The sequence below is a fragment of the Lichenostomus cassidix genome, chromosome 4A, assembly GCF_008360975.1.
Source record: "Lichenostomus cassidix isolate B80296 chromosome 4A, HeHo_3.0, whole genome shotgun sequence".
Taxonomy (NCBI): domain Eukaryota; kingdom Metazoa; phylum Chordata; class Aves; order Passeriformes; family Meliphagidae; genus Lichenostomus; species Lichenostomus cassidix.
This window is the reverse complement of record NC_139485.1, coordinates 3193457-3215286: the sequence shown is the minus strand read 5'-3', so window position 1 is coordinate 3215286 and position 21830 is coordinate 3193457. Positions and strand designations below refer to the sequence as shown.

Here is a 21830-nt window from a genome sequence, read left to right as displayed (position 1 = left end):
TGTACAAGACAGACACGGATTTTTCCATCTGCTGCTCTGTGGTGACACCTGGCCAGAGCTGCCCGTTTCCCTGACAACCTCTCACAGTTCCATGGCAGGTAGCAGGATATTGGCTTTTCTGATGGGCAATTGCTTTCTGTGTCACTGAACTGTGAATTCAGCTCCGGGACATAGGGTGGCAGCACCAGGGCTGGAAAAGCTGCCCTCTTTGCTAAGCAATTTGGAAAATGGATCTGGATAAAACGGGGTCTTGCCTGTCACCCCCGTGGTGGTAACAGCTTTGTCCGAGGGCAAAGAGCAGAGCAACATCCGATCATTAACAGTAATTAAGAGATAAAGGGCAGAAGGGGAGGTGGGGAAAGGACACAGAGCTTGAAGAGGTGACCGACACATCTGCTGGATGGCTGAGGGAGCAGTTAATGAGGGGACTGCTAAGTGAAAGGAAAAGGAAAGATAATATTTGAAGGAAATGTTCAAATTCTCAGCAAGAGCTCGAGAAACAGAGGGAGGTAGAAGAGGGACACTAAATGCTCCTGCATGGCACAACCCCACGCTGGCAGTGCTGGATGGGCCAGGTGTTTTAGGACTACTGGCTCCAATTCCAAAACAAAAGGAAGAAATGGTAGAGCACACAGGGGATCAGATGTTCTCAGCTATGCATGGCCCAGGTCTGTGCCTGGTTTATTTACAGGACAAAGAAAAAACAATGTCCTGGTATTGGCCATCAGCTGGGAATGAAACCGGAGCTGCTACTCAGGAAAGAGCTCTGGCAGCAGATAGAGGGCTGGGTTCAGCTCTGGGGCACACAAATGGCTCCAGCTCTGCCCTGAACCCCATAGCAGCTCTTAGCTCAGCCCTAGCCATGCTGCTGCCTTGGGAAGTTGTACAAAAGAGCAGTGCAAAGGAAAACGTGTGAATCTGTAAAAGCCAGAAACACCTGAACAGTGATGGCATTTCTAAGGCTTAAAGAAATCTATGAATGATATATCATCTAAGGCTTACTTTTTTGGTTTTTTGAGAACTGCACTGAGGATCTAATATATCCTTCAGCACTGCACCAAAGCAAAAGACTTTCAGGAAAACATTCTTGAGGGAATGTTGAATGTTCCCAGAGACATTCCCACTCCTCCCTACTGCTCTTCCCAGTACCCAGAGAGCTCTGACAGCCTCAGCCACTGGAAAAGGGCACAGGACAAACAGCAGGCACAGTGCTGACACACAAGCACTGCCCTGGCAATCACAGCAGGTTGGTTTGCCTCTTGCAGGTGAGTCTCTGCTTCTCCTTCCTTCTACTTCTCAGGCTGCTCCCAAGGCAGCTTCCACTAAAGATTCTCTGCTTCCAGGGCTGTCACACATCTCAGATCTCAACACTCAGCTTAGAATATAAGTGGTGAAAGACAATTAAACATGCAAATCCAGCATGGAATGTCAGTAGGAAGACTTAAAGGTGCAAAAGGTGATTTGTTCTCAAAGAGAAATTCTCAGGGAAAAGGCATGACAGACAGTAGTGAGCAATTTTTAGAACAGGTTTGTGAATGAGAGACAGAAAATCCCCAAGCACAGAGGGGTTCCTCATCATCCTGCAGAGCTGCCTCTGTGCTTAGCTCACAGACAGCTGGAACCACTTCAGAACACACCAACTTGGAGAGAGGTTCTTCCACAAGGAGCTCAGGATTGAGTCTGGGCTGTTAGATCCATCCACTACTCCTGACAACAGCAAACCATCCATTATTTTGTCCAGACAGGGCAATGGATCAAAGACAGTGCCAAGGAGGAGCTTTCCAATAAACATTTAAAATAACGATTAAATAAACTTCCTCTGGCCAGGGATGGGGCTGTGATGACAAGCAGCACTGAGCTATGCAATCCTCATTCTCTTCCAGTTTTGTTTATGCAGTAATTCAGAAATTTGTCCTAAGCAAAACCCTCAGATGTCAGTGATGGGCTCATATGAAGAACAGTGCACTCCAGGCTCAAATCCTTCAACTCCAGTGACACAAAGAAGGTATTTCTGTCCAGGCTGCTCTTACTCTCTGCACCTGCATACCCCTAGTGTCAGGGCACAGAGACATGCTGATGTTTTCAGGGCAGTTTGCCACAGAGATGTAATGCCAGTCTCAGTCCTCAGAAGTTCCAGATTACAACATGACAAAAAAACAAAACCCATAAATCCTCTGTTTGCTTGGATAATTTCTTACTGCTTACATATCAACCCAAATAATCTTTAGAGGACTGAAAAGCCAATTCCACTCTTCCAGACTCTCTTTCCACTTACCTCCTGATCTGTCTTGCTTCTGCAAATCCTCTGCAGAGTGGACTTTGATTTGGGTGACTCTGCGTGGGTAGCCACAAAGAAGACTCCAACATGTCATTTTAGGCCTATCCAACTTCAGCTCCCTGAAACATCATGGGAAAAGCAACCAAAGCAAAGAATGTCAAGCAAAAAATCAATGGTTGTGGAAATCTGGCATTTTTAGAACATGGGATTTGTAGCTTTTCTTTGTCTGCCTTTTTTGACTTCTGTGGTGTAGAAATGACCAATGTAAGAAAAAAATATTTAAGAAATTAACAAAGAGCAGAGCAAAGTCTATCAAATTTGTGTTATTTTTTCCATGGAAGCAAAAAAGGTGAAAAACCCCCAACTTTAAAAAATGGAAAATCTTATCAAATCAAGAAAAAAAAAATCAGTGGACCTGATTTCATGAAGAATTGATTTCACCTTCATAGCACCCACTGGGTTCAGAGGAGATGCTCACAGAGACAAATATCAGCTCCAACCACAAGCCATGGTGTCCTGGCCTAGAACTGGAGGCCACTACAAGAGCCAAACTAAAAAGCCAAAAGACCCAAAATGAATTGTCCAAGAGGTCCCAAACTAAAAGCTTCCTGACCATGCACAAGCCTGGAGATTCTCAGAAGTGACCCCTGATGTCTCCAGGGCCCTATGTTGGAGCCACATGAACCAGTGGGATGGAAGTGTTGGAGGACAACCAGGCAACCCCAGTGGGCTGGGAAGGACCTCCTGCAGCTCCAAACCCACCTGAGTTTGGAGGGCACGTCTGTGTAGAGCCTCAGGATGAATTTTGTAGGAACACCTGGCAGGTAGGTGGTTGGGATGAGGACGTAGCGCCCTTGCTGCAGGCTCCTCCTCAGGAACACGCTGCGGGTGTTGGAGTAGGGAGACGTGGCCACTCTCTCCTGCACCGTGAGCTTGTGCAGCCTGTACCTTCTGTTGTCCTCCACCTGCAGCACGACAGGGGTTAATGGCAGCAGGGACAGCAGGGCAAACAGGTAGGATTCTCCCTGAGCACCACACAGCTTTTCACAGCCATGAAACACAACATGCAATAAAGGCAAATCATCCAGCAAATGGTTTTTCATCCGTTTAAGCTGTGGCAGGTGAGAGTTTGGGACTGGTAAAGTCAGGAACCCACTGAAGGAGACTGTTTCTGTGGACACTCCCAGAGATGGACACATCCCAAGGACTGCACCTGCTGAGACAAGGCTGAGATGCCTCTGCCTCCTTTCTCTAGCATGGACAGAGCACTCCAGCCTTTCACAGCAGGTTTTCCATCCAGACGCACACAGCTGTATTTTTGTTTCCCTTTACTGAATATAGAAGCCCCAGAATAACCATTCATGCTTTGTCCCAAGCCTTGAAGTTGTGCTTAACTCTTAACATCCTCTCCAGGGGGCTGGTATTTGCCACAGCACAGTGAAAATCTAAACTAAAAATTGCTTAAGCAGCTCTTGGGCCAAAGGCAGCCCTGCATTCTTTTCTGGCAGTTCTCTTCCCAAGGCCTTTAGTCATGCTAATGAGCCTGGTGTGTTAGAATATGTCAAAAATAGAAAAATTATTGATCAGAAGTAAAAATAGAGCACTGATACTTTTATGAAGGTGGGATTTTCTTTTTCAAGCCTTTCCAAATTACAGACGTGAACAAGGCAAGGTAAATTATGCACTTTCTGTAATGACACTTTTCAATATATGTGGTTAACAGGTGATTGGCAAATGAATAGGTGTGATGCAGATGTCAGCAGCTCTAACTGACTGGAAAAAATTGACTGTTTTTCAGGGTAGGACCATAGATTTAATGTAGTCCCAGTAGCTGTAGCAACAGATGATAGGATTGCCCCAATCCTCAGTGAAAGAGAAGAAAAAGAGCTTTTTCTTTGCTTCTCTCCTTCTCTGAGTTCAGGTGTTTTCATTTTACTCAGTTTGCCCTGAGAGTGCAATTAAATTACCTTTTGGGAGCCCTGTGGTTCCTTTTCCCATAAATTCATTTCCTGTTCACTATTCCAGCTTCTGAAAACACTCTTTTTTCTAAGTGGCAACAGAAAAACTGCAGACTTTTCAGGCCCATTCACCTGGCTGTATTTGCTGATGGAATGGAGGCAGAAACCTCCAGTGAGAAGGAGGAAAACCTGTCCATATTTCAAGCATTAGTGCTATTTTGTTTTCTCTTGAAAGACTGGAGGTAGGAAAAGCACTTAAAATTCTGTTGCAAGGGGGAAAATTATTTGTTTCAAACAAATGAAATGCATTCACATAGAGTCTGAATTGAAGTAAATGGAGTTTAGCTCCCATGGTGTGTGCCATGGCAGCTCTGGTGACTGAGTGCAGTGCCCACACTCAGCTCGTGCTGAGCACAGAGTCAGAGCCCAGCATAACCCTGGATTTCTCTGCCAGAGATGTCATTGTCAGGGTGAAGCAGGATTAAAAAACTGAACAAACTCTGCCCCAGGAGTGCAGCTGGCTGCCTACCTTGAGGATTTCAAAGCCAATGGTGATGTTGTCTCCTTTCCCCTCTTTCTTGTACCTGCGGCGATCCTCCTGCTGTAAGGAGACCAGCACTTTGTCCTCAGCCTTCTTCACATCAAATATGTACTGCAGGGAGAGAGAAGAGCTGCTAGAATTGCCTCAGGAGACTGAGGATAAAGCCATCACCAAGGAAATATGTGCAGACAAAGGAGGCAAATGGAAATACATCTGGGGCAGGAAGGAGAATTCTCCGTATAACAGGCAGTCCCAGCAATTCACAGCTGGAAAATAGATGCTAATAGCAAGGAACTTTCAGACAAAAGTATCAGGAAAATAAAAGGTATTTTTGAAAATGGTAATCCTAGTGATAGGACATGGGGGAATGACCTTAAACTGAAGGAATGTAGGTTTAGATTGGATGTTAGGAAGAAATTCTTCCCTGGGAGGGCAGTGAGGCCCTGGCACAGCTGCCCAGAGAAGCTGTGGCTGCCCCTGGATCCCTGGAATGTCCAAGGCCAGGCTGGACAGGGCTTGGAGCAACCTGGGACAGTGGAAGGTGTCCCTGCACAGGGAAGGGGATGGACCAAGATGAGCTTTAAGGTGCCTTCCAACCCAAACCATTTTCTGATTCCATGATTCTGTGAATTCACATAAAGGACAGCCTGGGATGAAGCTACAAAATACCTGGAGTCAGCAGAGGACACCTCACTTGAAAGCAAAAGACAAAAGATTAGGTTGTATTCAGCTATAAACCAGGAGTGAGATTAAAAACAAACTAACAGACTCCAGATGGGGTCTTAGATAATTTTGATTCTTCTTTTAACTGAACAGTGCCTGTAAATTTCAAACACCTTTCTGCAGGGCCTGTAAATGAAGGAATCTTTCAAATCTTGGTTAAAAAGGCACTTTGTAGGTGCACTTTGTTCTGCACCTACAATTCCCACTTAATGTGAGAATGACAGAAATGCTGATTTTGGACCTCTCTGTTTTCCTGAATACTCATTAAAAAGGGCTAAGAAGGATTCCTGTGCTTTTAACATGCAGATCTTTTATCCCAACTATTTATAGTAAACTTGAATCAACTTGGGTTTAAGATCAATCAAAGGAATTTATCTCAAGTTTAGGCAGCAGTTCCTATCTTACTAAATTCGACTTGAATTACTAAAAATCACTACCAGACCAGTTCATAAGTAGGTATGTACCAAAAAAGGTCAGGCAGCTGTTTATATGACAAGGAATTAAATTAAATTGTTCATTATTAGACACTCCGTTAAATTTTGCGTTGTACATGCAAAGGGCAAATCTGAGTTGTCAGAACCAGTGGAGGGCAGAGGACATTATTTACACCAAGTTTAGACAGATGCTGTGCTCTTCCATCCTCCAAGACATTTAAATGTGCAGAAAATAAACAGAAACATAAACCTGCAACAGTGCACAGCTGGGTACCATGTGCACCACATGTTCTGATTTGAGCTGAAATTCCCTGGCAGCATGGAGAGGAATATCATTATTCAATTTCCCCTCACTTCTCCTTCAACTGCTGCTAAAAAGGAAATTATTGAGCTTTGTTCTGAGGTAGGTACTAAGATTGCCTTGGTTACAGAACCATCCACATCCCTCTGCCTCAGAGCTCTGCTGAACAAGGTGCCATCCCAAGCTCTTGTTTGTGTTTTATATCATCTATTGCAGCAGAGAAAGCACAGGGAGAGTCCCAGAGGTCGTAAAGAGGCTGTGCAGAGAGAGTCAGAGAAGTAGAAGATAAATGTGCAGCAATATCTAGTAAGGCACATTTTAATTCTTGTCCCTGTTGAACCACAGGCAGGGTTACCCCCTCAGAGTGTTTCAAGGCAAATGGAGGCTGGGAGGGGAACAAGAGGGAATAAGAGGAACCACGAGAGCTCACCTGGCCTGATGAGAGCTCTGCAATTGTGACCCTCTTCTGATGACACTTCAGTTGTCCTAATGGGTAATGATCTACAAGTCAGCAGGTGACTGTAGAATACACACAGACTTAGCTTAAATTGCCTTATTAAAAGGGATGGGAGGTGTCACAATCCCTCTCTGCACAGATAAACCTCACAGGAGGCCTCAGTGCTGGGAGAGCAGACAGAGATTATCTCTAGGTGATGGTGTGTGCCACAGTAATCTGTAATGGCCCTAAGATAACAGAAATTGCTCCAGCTCTGCTGCTAAGAGCCTTTTAATCAGCTGGCCCAGAGATAACACTGGAATACAGAGGCTTTCCACTGCATCAGGCACTGCACTCTCCTGGAACGTGGGTTTTGTTCTCTGTGACAGCTAAACACCTGCAAATGAGACCAGACAAGCACTTGGAATACACCCAGAACCTGACAGGGGGATGCCTGAATTAAATCACCCTCTGGAAATGAGGCACTGACAGGAGACAGAGCTGTGAAGAACTGCAGGGTGAGCTGGGAGTTGGAGATCTGATCTGAGCAGCAGAGGCTGCACTGCTCCACAGCCTGCTCTGAAAACAGAGGGTGCAGGCAGAAACCTCCCTTGCAAGTGCACAGAAGCAGATCCAAAATCATCTTGAATTAAGCTGGACAGAAAGGTCAATTTTCAAAGCAACAACTAACACAGTTAATGCCCAGATCCCATTGACAGTAATGGAAGTTTTATGCCTGACTTTGCATGTACTGGGGTGAAAACACACCCCATGGAGAAGGGGGGAAGGTGGGAAAGGGAGTAGGAATTGAAGAACAGATAAACTGTTTCAAGAATAGCTTGAAATGACCAGGTAGGATGAGACAAGGAAAATTCTGTAATGCTGATGAGATGTGCTTGGGACAGAGACCAGGTACTTCCAGAATCTTAGACTGACGCCAAGGGATCTTAACTAAATACAGAAGGTCAAATCCCCAGGCTGTTTGAGGGTGTTTAGTGAGTTCTGTCATTTGAAAATCATACTTGTTGCCTTTCTACAGCTGGGAAACTGAAAGAAGTCTGGGCAGGATGTCAGTAATTCTGTTGTGTGTGTGATTCATCAGCCCCAAACGTAATCAGTCCTAAATAAATATTTAAACCCTTCTGAGAAACTGCACCAAAATCACTGAAACAGGCAGTACACAGCACACTCCCAGGGATTTCTGTCAAGTAGTCAACTCCTAAGCAGAGTGGATACTTCAGGAGGCCCAGCTAAAGTGGATGCACTTCAACAGCTCACACAACACAGGGATTCCCACCTGGGGGTTCTGAAGGAAGGTCTCTCTGTTATCAAAACAGCCACCAGAGCGGTTCAGCAGGGGCTCTGAATGCTTTGCCCAAGCCCCACACATCATTTCTTTCTCCCAGGTCTTGTGGATGCTGAAGTAGGAGGTGTTCACAGTCCGGCAGATGTCCACATCAGTGAAGTTCTTACACCAGTCCTCAAACGTCATCCTGTTACATGGAAGTAATGGTTTGTTTAAAAATAAACAGTGATACCCATGCAAAGAGGCAAAATAACACAAAAAATCTTCCAGTAATTTGAAGGGGAGGCATTGCTCAGCTGCCCAGGGGACAAACTGATTCACTGGAAAGCTCTCCATGTGGAAATACTCATGAAGCCACAGTCACACAATTTTTAGACTGAGTTTAGAGCAGCATCACTCAGTGTGTTGGGTCAGACCTGGATCTCCTGCATCTCCTAAGCCTAAAGGACTGGTTGTATCCACAGGGCTGGATTTGATAACAGATTTTACAAAGCCAAAATAGACCCCCTGCAGTTAAAGCATGATCCACTGTTATCAATTTAGCCTCATTATCCAATCAGAGACGTAGATCCAATTAAAAAAAATTTATTAATTAAAAGCAAGCGGATATCAGTCAAGTCAGCGCTGGACGGGCAGAGATTCAAGCATATCTCTATGCACCGCGCCTCGGGCTTGCAGAGGACTGAATTTTATAACCCTTTAGTACCCCACTCCCCTCGTATGTCTTGATTGGCGTCTCTTCATGAATCCTTGATTGGCTGTTGAGACGTCTTGGGCTGGTGTGCTCTGCGTTGGGTGATGGTTTCTGGGCCTCCTGGGATGGTCTCTCCGTGGGGGTTGCACAGGGGGAGGTTTTTATGGACCCCTGAACCACATTCCTTTTGTATCTGCCTCATAGGGGCTGCACAGGGGGAGGTTTTTTATGGCCCCTGAGCCAAATTCCTTTGTATCTGCCTCATGGGGGTTGGGCAGGGTTCCTAACAAGATTCGTTTTTATAACAGCAAAAAAAAGAAAGAAAGAAAAAAGAAAAATAAAAGGAAAGGCAATTTTAAGACTTATCACCTTTTTCAAACAGTTCGTGAACTAAACTGATTGTAATTTATTACAATCCCCCCTCTCTCATGTTCATTTAGTTCACGAATTTTTCTGGATGATAATCTAGGCTCTGACAGTGATGACTAACTTGTTTATAAGTCATCTTCATCTTCGAGAGCCGAATCTTCATTAACTGGAATGTCCTCATACTGTATTGTAATAGGCAATAGATGTGCTGCTTCTAAACGGTTTTTAACAAGTGTAATTAAACGATTAAAAATGCAAGGTCCAAACGTTAGGGCTAGGATTAACATAATTAGGGGTCCAGCAATAGTGGATAGTAAGGTTGTTAACCAGGGAAAAGATTGGAACCAATTTTCATACCATGCTTGTGTGGCCTCTCTTTCTCGTTTACGCTTTTCTAGTCCTTTTCGTAGCTCTGCCATTGCATCTCGGGCTACTCCAGTATGGTCAGCATACACACAGCATTTTTCATTTAGAGCTACACACAATCCACCTTCATGTGCGAACAAAACCTCTAAACCCCTTCCGTGTTGTAATACAACTTCAGACAGAGATCTTAGAGAACTTTCTAACGCAGTAATAGAACTTTCGATTTTTACAAGGTCCTCATCAACTGTTGTTCTTAGTGCGGAAAACTCTTTTCCTTGTTGTACGAGGGAAGCTATACCAGTGCTAGCTCCAGTAGCTCCCAATGTTAATAAAGTGGCAATGGTTATAGCTGTGATCGGCTCTCTTTTTATTATAGGGTGTTCTGGTATCATGTGATGATCCAGCACATATTCATTAGAGTGGTAAGTAAGTCGGGGAATAATCATGACTTGAATGCAATGATCCGTGGTTTTAAAAGCATTCGAGGGTATGCATGGGGTGACTCCAACACTGGCACAAACCCAATGTGCATTTTTTTGCGGGTAACAACCATTTAGCTGGTTGTTGATTGTTAGGATTTTCCACAATTTTACTGCACAGGCTTTGTTTTTCTTGTGGCACTCGACCGATGCAGGTGCCAGTTCTAGTTACTTGTGCTAAGGTGATTCCAGTTCTTATATTTAAATCACTTCTCCATTTACACTGGGTAGGATTGCTGTCATTGGTTTTAGTCTCTCTTCCATCAATAGCAATAGCTTCATAAAAGGGTGGTTTAGAGCTGTAACAAAGCCAGCAATGTTCTGTTAGGATTAGTAGTATTTAAAGCATAGTAGCTATTTTTTTACTAATTTCCATAGATTATCTGAATCTGTGATGTTAGTTTCTGGTAGCATATTCCGTGGATTGATTGCTGTGTTTGGACTTATAGGTTGTGGGTCTGGAAGGACTATTTCTTTTTTTATGTAAAAGAGGCCTTTCGGATCATGACTGAGACCATTCCCCGGTTCATTAATGGGATTATTGCTTGGAATCCAAAGTCTAAACTCCCATTTTTTTCCCAATTATCCACCCTGGATCATCGGGTTGTTCCACATGTATATCTGCAAATTGACAAGGAACTCCCTTCTGTTCTTCTAAACCACTCCTGGCATATGGATCATAGGCAGAAGGTCCCTTGTTATATCTAGGTGGTTTGCACCTGTATGGTCCCCACCAGACTGTGATAAATTGATCTTTTCCGGCTCTTGGAGAATAAACTGAGTTTATAGTTTCACATCTGTACCATGCACAGTACGAATTTTGTTTGACGCACCAAATCTGGCCCCTCTTAGTGTCTGCTGGATTTGGATTAGGGCACATGTAAAAGGCTCTTGGTCCCACCCATCCTTTTGCTCGTGCTTCTGGGTTTTCACAGGGTGAGTAATCAACCATGTCACACGAGGTGACAGTGAAAACTGGGGCTCCTACCATAATGTGGGTTTGTATTACAGTAGATTTGTTTAACCTGCCTAGTGTCCACTTAAATGGTTGGTGTGGGTGGTGTGAGAGTGTCAAGGCTGCATTGCTACATGGCATGGAACAGGCTATTATCAGTAACACATAATATATTTGCAAGGCTTGAGTGGAGGATTTCACTGCCTTTGATATTTTAAACAATGTCAGATTATTCTCCAATTTGATTGGCAAATACCCCGGTTCACTCCGTTTCGTGAAAAGGAAGTTCAGAGTCTTATTTCCAGGTTGCATTCTCACATTTGGTTTCTCACTTCTGCTTCGCCTGTCGACTGGGTTGCTTCCAGCCACAGGGGTATCTATCTTCTCAGCAGCAAGGATACACCTCTGTGAAGCACCTGTGCCGCTGCTTTCAGCGGTTCTGGTAACTAATCCAGTTTGTGTGTTTGACTGCTCCTTCCGAGCAGGGTAAGTGCGCAAGTTTGACTCTGCATTCGCTCTTAACAAGCTCGGCCACCATGGGTCTGGGTTTATCGGAGTGATAACAGTACAAGTCGGGGTGAATGCCATGGGCGAAGGTCTCCCACCATTCTTTAGACCCCTTTTCCAATCTGCCCATGATAGGTGCCAATTATAACATTTGCATTGTCTCAGCTCTTTCTGCTTTATAGCAAGGGAGACAAACCCCTGATGGGGGTCTCTCTTTTCTGCAATGGATCCACCACTTTTCATTACATACCTTGCAAACAAAGCACACAAAAGGATAACACTCACAATTAGTATCATAACATTTAACCACATAATCTTGTGCATATAGGCTAAGAGCATATCCAGATCTATAACTGTAAGCAGGCTTCTTTAAATGAATGTTGACAAGATTCATGTGAGTTATAGGAAGCTTATTGCTTCTTAAGCCTTAGCTTTAAGTCCTCAGGCCGTTGCGATGGGATGACCTGCCACGTCGGGTCTCGGGTGAACTTCTTCACACGGCTGGCGTGAGTCCACCCTTTCTCAGCAGTTCGTATGGCAGACTCTGTGGTGAGTAAGACAACATAAGGTCCCTCCCATTGAGGGGTTAGTGTGGATTCTTTCCATGATTTTATTAGTACCTCGTCTCCCACTTGAAGTTTGTGTATCGGTATCCAGAGGGGAGGTCTTTGAACTACCAAGCCCTTTTGTCGTAGTTTTTCTCTCCGTTTAAACAACTGATTAATATAAGCTTGTAAATGAGCATCAGAGATTTTAGGATGATCTGCAGGGATTTCTGCATCAAAGGGCATTCCATACAACATTTCAAATGGAGACGCTCCTACATCTGAGCGAGGCTGTGTCCTGATGTTTAATAAAGCTAGCGGTAAGCACTTCACCCAGCTCATTTTTGTTTCAAGCATTAATTTAGTTAATTGTTTTTTTTTTTTTATTTCTCCATTTATACGCTCTACCCTCCCCGAACTTTGTGGGTGCCAAGGTGTGTGATATTCCCAACGGATTCCCAATGCATCTGCAACTAATTTAGATACTTTAGAGACAAAATGTGGTCCTCTGTCTGAGTCTATGACTTCAATTAACCCATATCTGGGAATTATGTGTTCCAATAAAGTTTTAGTAACAGTTTGTGCCGTGGCTCTAGTCGCAGGAATGGCCTCCACAAAGTGGGTTAGGTGGTCTACGATAACAAGCAAGTGCTTATATCGTCCCACTTGGGGTAAATCAGTAAAATCTACTTGCACATGTGAAAATGGACGATGAGCCAACTCCCTTCCCCCTGGGACTGCTTTTCTCAAATGCTGTTTGTTTACTCTTTGACAGGTTATACACCCCATAGTTATCTGTTTAGCTAGGTTGTACACCCCTAGACACATATATTTATTGGCAAAGTGGTCCACCAAGGCTTGTGTTCCCCAGTGTGTTTTCTCATGTAATTTCTTTAATACCCGAAGTGCCATGCTCTTGGGTAAGATCTCCCTCTCATCAGCCAGCATCCATTTCCCTTCTGGATTTTCAATTGCTCCCGTTTGTGTTAGTTTCTCTTTTTCTTTTATAGTAAATGTTAGTAATTTTGGCACAACATATTCTATGTCTCTACAGTAAGGGTTGTAGGCAAGTTTCTCATGATCTTCAGTATCTGTGTTACAAGCATAGCAATAGTTTCTGTAAGGATTGTAGCAGCTACACACAAATGCATCCATTGGGTCTAATTCCTTTAGACAGGAATAACAGGGTTCACTTTTGGGATCTTGTTTGCAGCTCTCACAACTTAACTGGGGATGTCTCCAGGGGTCACCAGGCTTACTCACAATTCTTATATTTAGTAAAGCTGCACGTTTGGCTTCCTGGTCGGCTATGTTATTACCCCGGATAGTTTTACTAATCGCCTTTTGGTGCCCTTTTATATGTACCACAGCCAATCGCTCTGGTTTCCTGGCTGTTTTTAGGATCTCTTTAATTAGCTGTTCATGGATTAGTTCTTTTCCCCGAGATGTAATCAAGCCTCTTTCTTCCCATATTTTTCCAAAGGTGTGTATTACCCCAAAAGCATATTTAGAATCCGTATAAATTGTTCCCTTACTGGAGCCCAGGATTTTTAATGCCTGCAGCAAGGCATATAACTCACAAGCCTGCGCTGACCAAGCAGGACTTAAGGGTCCTGACTGAAGTACTTCAAAGCCTTCACCAATCACTGCATAGCCTGATTTTCTCTTTCCTTCTACCACCCTGGCAGACCCATCTATATAGAGTTCTCTGCCCTCCCCAAGTGCTTCCTCTTCGACGTCAGGCCTAATTTTTGCTTGTTCTTCTATAGTTCGAAGGCAATTATGTGTCAGTGGTTCTGTGGAGGGGGTTCCATATAGAAATTGTGCCGGATTTTGGAGAGATGTGGTTTCTAAAGTCAGTTTAGGTGATGCCACTAACATTCCTTCATACTTTAGTAACCTGGCATCAGTAATCCATTTGTCTGCTTTTTGGGCTAGAATCCCCCTTATGTCATGTGGTGAAAATACCCGGATCTCACTTCCAAAGGTGATTTTTATTGTCTCCCCCACCATCAGAGCGGCTGCAGCTACTGTCTGTAAGCAAGTGGGCCACCCTTTACTCACTGGGTCCAATAGTTTAGACAGATAAGCCACAGGCTTTTTGCTCTCAGCCCAATCCTGAGTTAGCACCCCATACGCTGTGCCCTCATCTACATTTACAAACAGACAGAAAGGCCTTGTTAAATCTGGGAGGTTTAGCACAGGAGCATTAATTAATTCTTGTTTTAAAACTTGAAAAGCTTCATCATCTTGCTCTGTCCATTTTAGCAAGCCCTCATGAGTTAGCTTTTCGTATAGAAATTTTACTCTTTGGCTGTAATTCAAAATCCACTGCCTGCAATTTCTTTTCACATGCTCCGGTTTCTGACAATAAAAACACACAACTTTACTCATATCTCTTCCTTCCCTTCTCTGGGGGGGGTGAAACTCTCTCTCAGCCCGCAAGCTCTCAGACCAAAGAAGCTGACTTTCCTTTTCTTGCCTTCTTGCATTTCCTTGTTCACTCCTCACCACTGCGGCCATCACTCTGGCTTGCCTTTTATAACTTTCCTCTTCCCTTCTCACATACACTTTCTGTGCCTCCCTTAACAATTCATCTAACCCTCTCTCTTGCCAATTTTCTAACTTCTCCAATTTTCTCCGAATGTCAGGCCATCCCTTTGACACAAACTGCACTTTTAAAAGGGTTTGGCCTGCCGGATTATCAGGATCTATTCCAGAATATAATTGCAAGTTTTTCCTTAGCCTTTCCAACCAGGTGGTTGGATCCTCATCCTTCCTTTGATTCTCATTAAAGGCTTTGTGCATATTTTGCCCTCTAGGCACAGCCTCCTTTATTCCTTGAATTATAATAGCTCTCAAGTCCTGCATGTTAGCCCGATCTTGTGGGTTTTGATTGTCCCAATTGGGCCTTTGCAAAGGCCACTTTATATCACCCATGGGACCCTGTGGGTGCTGGTTTTCCCAAATACGCATGCCTGCGATTCGGATCATGCGTCTCTCTTCTATGGTGAAAAGTATCCCCAAAATTGATTGTAACTCATCCCATGTATAGAGACTATGACCTAGGAATTGATCCACTCGCTCTGCTACCCCAAGTGGATCTTCTAAAAGATGCCCCATATCTTTTTAAATTCACGGACATCCATGGAGTTCAGAGGAACTTCTACATACCCTATGCCCGGTACCTGGCCACGCCCCTCTTGGTTTACCATCCCCATAGCCACTTCCCTTAGAGGGTATAAATTTTGAGCTCTGCTCTGGGTAATCGGACCCTGCAGAGTGTTGACCTCATACTCAGATAAGGGACTTTCCCGTTTCCCAGGAGACGATGGCTCAGCACCTCCCCCCGGAGTCAGGCTGTCTCCCTCTCCTCGGGCTGACGGAGCTATACCCCCCTTTTCCTGATGTAACAAAGCCGCACCTCCCCCCTCCCGCTGTGGTGGGGGAGTTCCTCCCGCCTCCCGCTGTGGTGGAGCTGCAGGAGGTGGTGGTGCGTATGGTGGGGGTGTATCAACAAGTTTCTTTCTTTTGTCTTTTCTTTGGAGCACAAACACTCCCACCCCCCTCTCGTAAGGGAGCCAAAGAGCCGCATAGTCGCTCTCCTCTGGGTTAAATGGTCTTTTGCTGTTAACCCAGAGATTTAGGGCTTGACATAGAGATTCCTCGTCGGATCCAAAGACCGGCCAATATAAGGAGTCTGCCCTAATCTGTCTTCCTCCCCAAATTGCTACACAATAGTTAATCATTTTATTTTTACTCTTCCCCTGGGTCCGGGGATCATCAGCCCAATATTTCAGCTGTATGCCTAACGGACTGTCAGGGGGAATCCCTGGGAGTCTCCCATTTTTTTCTTCATGGAGGCAGAAGGCTTGCTGTCCCTCTGTCCCATCTTCCGGAGTGCCCTCACACGCACCAACAACACAACACTCGCTTTCTCTCGGTCGTGACCTGACCCCTCGCGGGGAACAGGAACTGCACTACTGGAGAGTCCCAATCACTTCGTCCGCATATGGACGTCTCACACGCTGCACTCCGGGAAAACCACCCCAACCACCCACGCCGTGTGTGTCTCTGTATCTCAACCGATACTCACACTCCGCTGTCCGGCGTCTTGTGGCTTCTGTGCACGGAATTTCAGGGGCCTTGAACCCTTGGCTGATATCCGAAATTTGGGTTCGTCGGTTAGGGGTGCCAGTGGAGTGTCCCCTCCAGGCCGTCAAATCACAACGGGGCGCCTCCCTTTGGGGAACTCCAGAGGAATTTCCCTATCCGAGTCGCGGCACCAAAATTTGTTATCAATTTAGCCTCATTATCCAATCAGAGACGTAGATCCAATTAAAAAAAATTTATTAATTAAAAGCAAGCGGATATCAGTCAAGTCAGCGCTGGACGGGCAGAGATTCAAGCATATCTCTATGCACCGCGCCTCGGGCTTGCAGAGGACTGAATTTTATAACCCTTTAGTACCCCACTCCCCTCGTATGTCTTGATTGGCGTCTCTTCATGAATCCTTGATTGGCTGTTGAGACGTCTTGGGCTGGTGTGCTCTGCGTTGGGTGATGGTTACTGGGCCTCCTGGGATGGTCTCTCCGTGGGGGTTGCACAGGGGGAGGTTTTTATGGACCCCTGAACCACATTCCTTTTGTATCTGCCTCATAGGGGCTGCACAGGGGGAGGTTTTTTATGGCCCCTGAGCTAAATTCCTTTGTATCTGCCTCATGGGGGTTGGGCAGGGTTCCTAACAAGATTCGTTTTTATAACAGCAAAAAAAAAGAAAGAAAGAAAAAAGAAAAATAAAAGGAAAGGCAATTTTAAGACTTATCACCTTTTTCAAACAGTTCGTGAACTAAACTGATTGTAATTTATTACACACTCCTCATTATCACAGTCCTTGCTGTCACATCTGTCACATCTGTACCCTGGACAGAGCTTTTATTTAGCCCCATCTCAGCTGTGCCTGCTCAAGGAACAGGCTGGACTGCAGAACCACTGAAAAACAGCTTGGATCTCTGAATGACCATCATGGCCTGGCTTAATAACAGCCCAGAACCGAACCCTGCAGCTGCCAGTCCTGACAAAGCAACAGAATCCTTTCCACACTGAGCCCTGCCAGCTCACTCCATGCAACAGTGATCATCTGCTGAAGGACCTGTTGGACTAAGGATCTAAGCTTCAAGCAAAGCCAAAATTAATAGAGTTCCAAAAATTGTGTGGAGAGTGAACAATTCTCATTCCCATGCTGGAAAACACCAACAAATACCAAAATTCACTGGCTGCAATGTCTTTCTGGATACCTCAGCCATGGTTGACCCACAGATAGGCACAGTACACAGCATTGTCAATGTGTTCAGTATTGGCCATTGTGTCCTGCAAACCAGCAGATATGTTCTGTTGGTTTCTGAGAGATTGCCCTAAATATAGATAATAGATTTTGAGAGCTACTCATTTTGTTCTACTGGTTTTAAATCCACTTTTATTCTTCTTCTCTGCCTTCCTTCAGGAGCTTGAGAGAAACAGACCTTGGGATAACTTTATCCATGTGGGGAAGCTGTTTTTGAAGCTGTGAAATGGCAGATTAATGACAGCTCCTCAGTGTAGTCAGTGTTTCCAAAGCCTGCACTCCCACTCACCAGAACTCTCCATCGTTCTCAACAGTGAGCCCCAAGTTCTTCCGCTCAGAATCGCTGACTTTCTTCCACTCTTCAGAACTAAAAGGAAATAATAAAGAATAAAAAAAAAAAATGAAGATTAATAACTTAAAAACTCTCACCCGGAAAAAAAATTGAAAGTAAAAATCTCTCATGGTCTCTTGTTTTAAAAGGAGTATCAGAGCACTGAAAGGGCAGAGGACATTAATGAAAGTGTGAGGCTTGCAAGAGGAGTTTTAAAACATTAATTGATTTGAAAGCTACTAAAAAAGAAAGAGATGAATAGGAAATTGGCACAACTAGAGCAAAGCCTTATTGATTTCCTTTGTCACACCCTCCATTAGGACTCTTAAACACTTAAACAGCTGGTTTCCAAGGTCACAGGAGATTGACTCCATCCCCTGAAGGCCCTTCAAATGAAACCTGGTTTTCCTCCTCGGGAGATTATTGAACGCTTCACTTAGACCTGAATATTCTCTTTGTCTTTTAATCACCTTAATAGAACAGGCCTGAGGTCTGAGATTTCCCCAGGGAGCCTTTGGGAAGGAAGTGCTGCAGCCTGAGCAGAGTGTCCAGTTTCCAGAGGAACACTGCAGTGCACAGACCCTTCAGTGCCCGCAGGAGCACAAAAATTCCAGCACAGACCCTCAACTCCAGAAGCCTCATGCTGAGACCCAACAACACATCCCTTCCCTGCTGGGTTACCCCAGACAAACAGAGCCTCACTGCCTCTCCAAAAGCACTCAGAGGCTAAAGTTGAGGGTGGCTGGCCGGAGGGAAGGGAGGCTGCTCACCCTGACAGACATTTTCCTAACCCATTTGGAAATTGTCAATTTAATTCTGTTAGACCAAAAGCCATGGGCCACCATCAGAGTCCTCAGTGCTGGCATCAGTGGCAGCTGTGCCAGACACAGGCTAGTGGAGAACCCCAAGGGCTTCAGTTAAACAAGACACAGTAGCTCTTTTGTGCATTCTTTGCATTTCACCCAGACCAGTCTCTCTGAAAGTAGTAGATTGTTGCTAGCTAAAGCATGGAGTATAAGAAATTAATATGCTGGTGTTAACAACACTGCATTGTCAAATACCAAATACTGGCTGTTGAACCCGGTGCTGAACTGTCACATGTTTCTCACGTATAAATCACCCATGATGGAATATATCCCCTCCAGCAATTATTTCAGTGGAGGTGCCTGCTAAGCCCATGGCCCACATGAAAATTCATTAGAAAATGAATTAGAAAGAAATCACAAATGAGGCACTTTTTCAGCATTTTTCACCAGTCACTTAAATTATCTAAAAGACTTTTACCATCCCCAGCAGCTGGAAATTGCAGACAACAAACTGAGTCACAGACACACTCGGTGGTGAAGCTGGGAACAAACCTCATATCCTTGACTCATAAGCTGTTTTTCTGCCCACGTCCCAGTGTGCCAGAACAATGATGTAAACAGTAAATAAGGTCCAGGGAGCCATAACCTCCCCCAGGATGTGCTCATTTTCTCAGAGCAAACGGGCAGAGAGGTCCAGCCACCATGGGTGTGTCTCACCAGGGCTTAACCACAACTGTCCCTTGGCCTCAGCACAGTTCCATCCCTCTGACTGTGGGTTTGCAGCTCTCACCTGTCGCTCCAAGCCCCGAGCCATTCCTTTTTGCCCCAGGGGTTCCTCAGCCTGATCATGAAGAGCTTTTCTGCCTTGAAGGAGAGCACGAGGCTCTCGCCGAGGCGCACCTTGCGGATGGCAGTCACCGAGTAGGCATGGCCCACGATGAGCCCCAGCGCCGTCTCTGCTTCGCTGGGACGGCCAGACGACTCCTTGGGCATCAAGAGTGACAATTAAACACAGAGAACTCACAGCCCTGAGGAACTTGACAGCTCCAAGTTCAAGGGGAAAGATGAGGAAGGCTTGTTTTTCATTCCCTTCCCAAGGGATTTGACTGTGCAGGAAAATAACAGCACAGGGAATTGAAAGTGGAGGCTCACTGGTCTGGTGTTGGCAGGATAGTGCCAGACAATTCCAGAGTATAGGGGAGTCCTGCTTGCTGTGCTGGAATAAATTTGATAGCCAGGAAGAACTACTGGCAGTGGGTAAAAATAGAAAAGCACAGGCAGAGGTAAAAAACTTCCAAGCCATTTGTGAAGCCTGTCCTGTACCTCATTCACTCCTGGTAGGGATCTCTTACGTGGCAAAGGAAAGACCTGTAGGGTGTTTTAGGAACTGGGGTTGCTCATCATAAACTCCATATAAGAATCCCAGTTTCCAGCAGTGATCAGGCTGTCCCTAAACTGTCCCTAAACTGTCCTGGTGGATGACCTAGGCCTGATGAGATGCTGATCTAAGAATACATAGAAGTTGTAAAGCTCTGGAAAAGAGCACAATTTCATTTAATGCACCCAAATCTCCTGATCTAAACCCAGCAATGCAGCATCCTCCAAAGATGCTGGAGTTGTTTTGAAGGACTGGCTTTTTACAGTGGTGCTTCTGAGCAGCACAGACCGGGCAGGATGTGGAGAAGGTAAAGTTGTGCCAGAGCTGTAATCCTTCTGCTGAGGCAGGAGTGATCCAAATGGTCCTGGATTCAGATTCTCCACACCCTCACTGACTCCAGCAAGGGCATCCTTGAATTTCTCTCATCTATATTGGGCTATAATCCATAGGGCCTGGAGACACTCCCTTGGACAGCAAGGAAGGAAGACTTGACTCAGGGCAGAACCTTCTGTGTTAACTTGTAATTACCTAATTAGTACTCAATCAAGGCTTGGCTGTGGTGGAGAGAGCAAGAGGTATGGACCCTTGGTGTTACTAATGTAAATATTTAAATATAAATATATTATTTATCATTACACTTTAATATATTAGTATAAATAAACGAATATTTTAATCTAAATAAGGACGTATCCATTATTAAATGCACACAGCATTTTCTCAGATATTTTTAACCACTTCAAAATGTAACTGGTCTAAACAGACACAGTCCTTCTCCTAAGGCAAATGTTGCACTGATATAACTGTTCCATCCCCAAAGATAAGAAATCACATTAAAAAAAGGGGGAAAGAGAAATTTCTATCAAATTGGAGCTGACAGATGGTCTGGCAACTGTGAGAGTCTCGCCAAGCCCTGTGTGCCTCTCACCAACAACAGCTCCCAAAGAATCAGCTCCAGAGTTCCACCCAGGCTGGCTGACACCCCCACTGGGGCTGGGCTTCCTCCAGTGTCACCGTGTCACTGGCATTTTTCACAACTAAGAGCAAACAAGGAGTCCTTGACAGCACGGGAGTCTGTAACTTCTCCTGCTGCCTTTAGTATCCCCCAGGCTTTTCTCACTGCTGGCCTTTCCCACCTCATTTGGAAGAGATTTATTTATTTATTTATTTATTTCTTCAAATGAGGTATGTAAACATCTCCTGTCTGTTCACATTTCCAAACGGGGATGCTCAGGGCCGTTTTGTAATCCAAGGAAAATGATGACATGTTTGTAAGGCAGCAATGAAGCCACTTGAGTATTAAATATTCCACAGCTAGCAAGCTCCACTGTGTGTATAACACATCAAAAAGTGACAAATGCAGACAAACTTAGGAATGGCCTCTCTGTAATCAATGTTTAGAAGCATTTGTGTTTAATCTGGCAGGCAGAAACATAATGCCAGGAATCAGTGGAAGAATTACAACTGCCTAATTAATTGCTTTTTAAAATACAGCTCCCTGTACTTTGTCTATCCCCTCACCAGATCCATGTTAAGAAACAGAACTGCCTTGGCATTTGGGAGCAACCTGTCATTCCAGAAACAATATTTACAGTAACAGTTCACACCAGGGGGTCTGCTCTGCCTGCCTGGCCTGAGCAAATTGGATGGAATTCTTTCAAATAAAAATTCAGACCTCACAAAGAAAGGTAAAACAAAACCTTGAAGATTTTGTGTCTGAGCTGTTTGCTGATGTTGCTGGAAGGGACATTCCTGCTCTATCCCAGATGAATTCTCAGGTTAAAGTTCATGTCCCAGAAGGTCCCAGGTGTTCCTCTGTGGTGCCAAGCCCTGATGCAGGACAGTGCATGGCCAGGGCCAGCTAAACAGGTAACATTCTCAGGAACCTCCAAACACTGCTGATTTCCTGCTGCTCTTGACAATTCCACAAGTGTCTTGATACTGATAAGAATTTCAGAATGAATCATCTTTGTTTCACAGGTGGGAAATTAAAGCAAAGTGTTCAATTGATTTAACTAAGTCTACACAAGATCAGCCTCAGCTAAAATCTTAAACTGAAGCAGGGGCCATGGGAGGAAGATG

The 21830-nt window shown here is 44.8% G+C and overlaps 1 protein-coding gene across 7 annotated transcripts in view; it reads right to left on the bottom strand.

The window, feature by feature from the left end:
• The window catches only part of CAPN6 (calpain 6), a 56511-nt gene that overhangs the window by 3924 nt on the left and 30757 nt on the right, over window positions 1–21830 (bottom strand). For 6 of the 7 annotated variants that reach the window (XM_085060094.1, XM_085060093.1, XM_085060099.1 and 3 more), the window contains 6 exons: window positions 19164–19357; window positions 17526–17603; window positions 7969–8164; window positions 4766–4888; window positions 3041–3243; window positions 2276–2397 (listed from right to left, as the gene is read on the bottom strand). In XM_085060094.1, coding sequence (XP_084916220.1) covers window positions 2276–2397; window positions 3041–3243; window positions 4766–4888; window positions 7969–8164; window positions 17526–17603; window positions 19164–19357 — 916 coding nt within the window. The remainder of the gene's footprint in view (window positions 1–2275; window positions 2398–3040; window positions 3244–4765; window positions 4889–7968; window positions 8165–17525; window positions 17604–19163; window positions 19358–21830) is intronic. The other variant, XM_085060095.1, reaches the window with a different exon arrangement.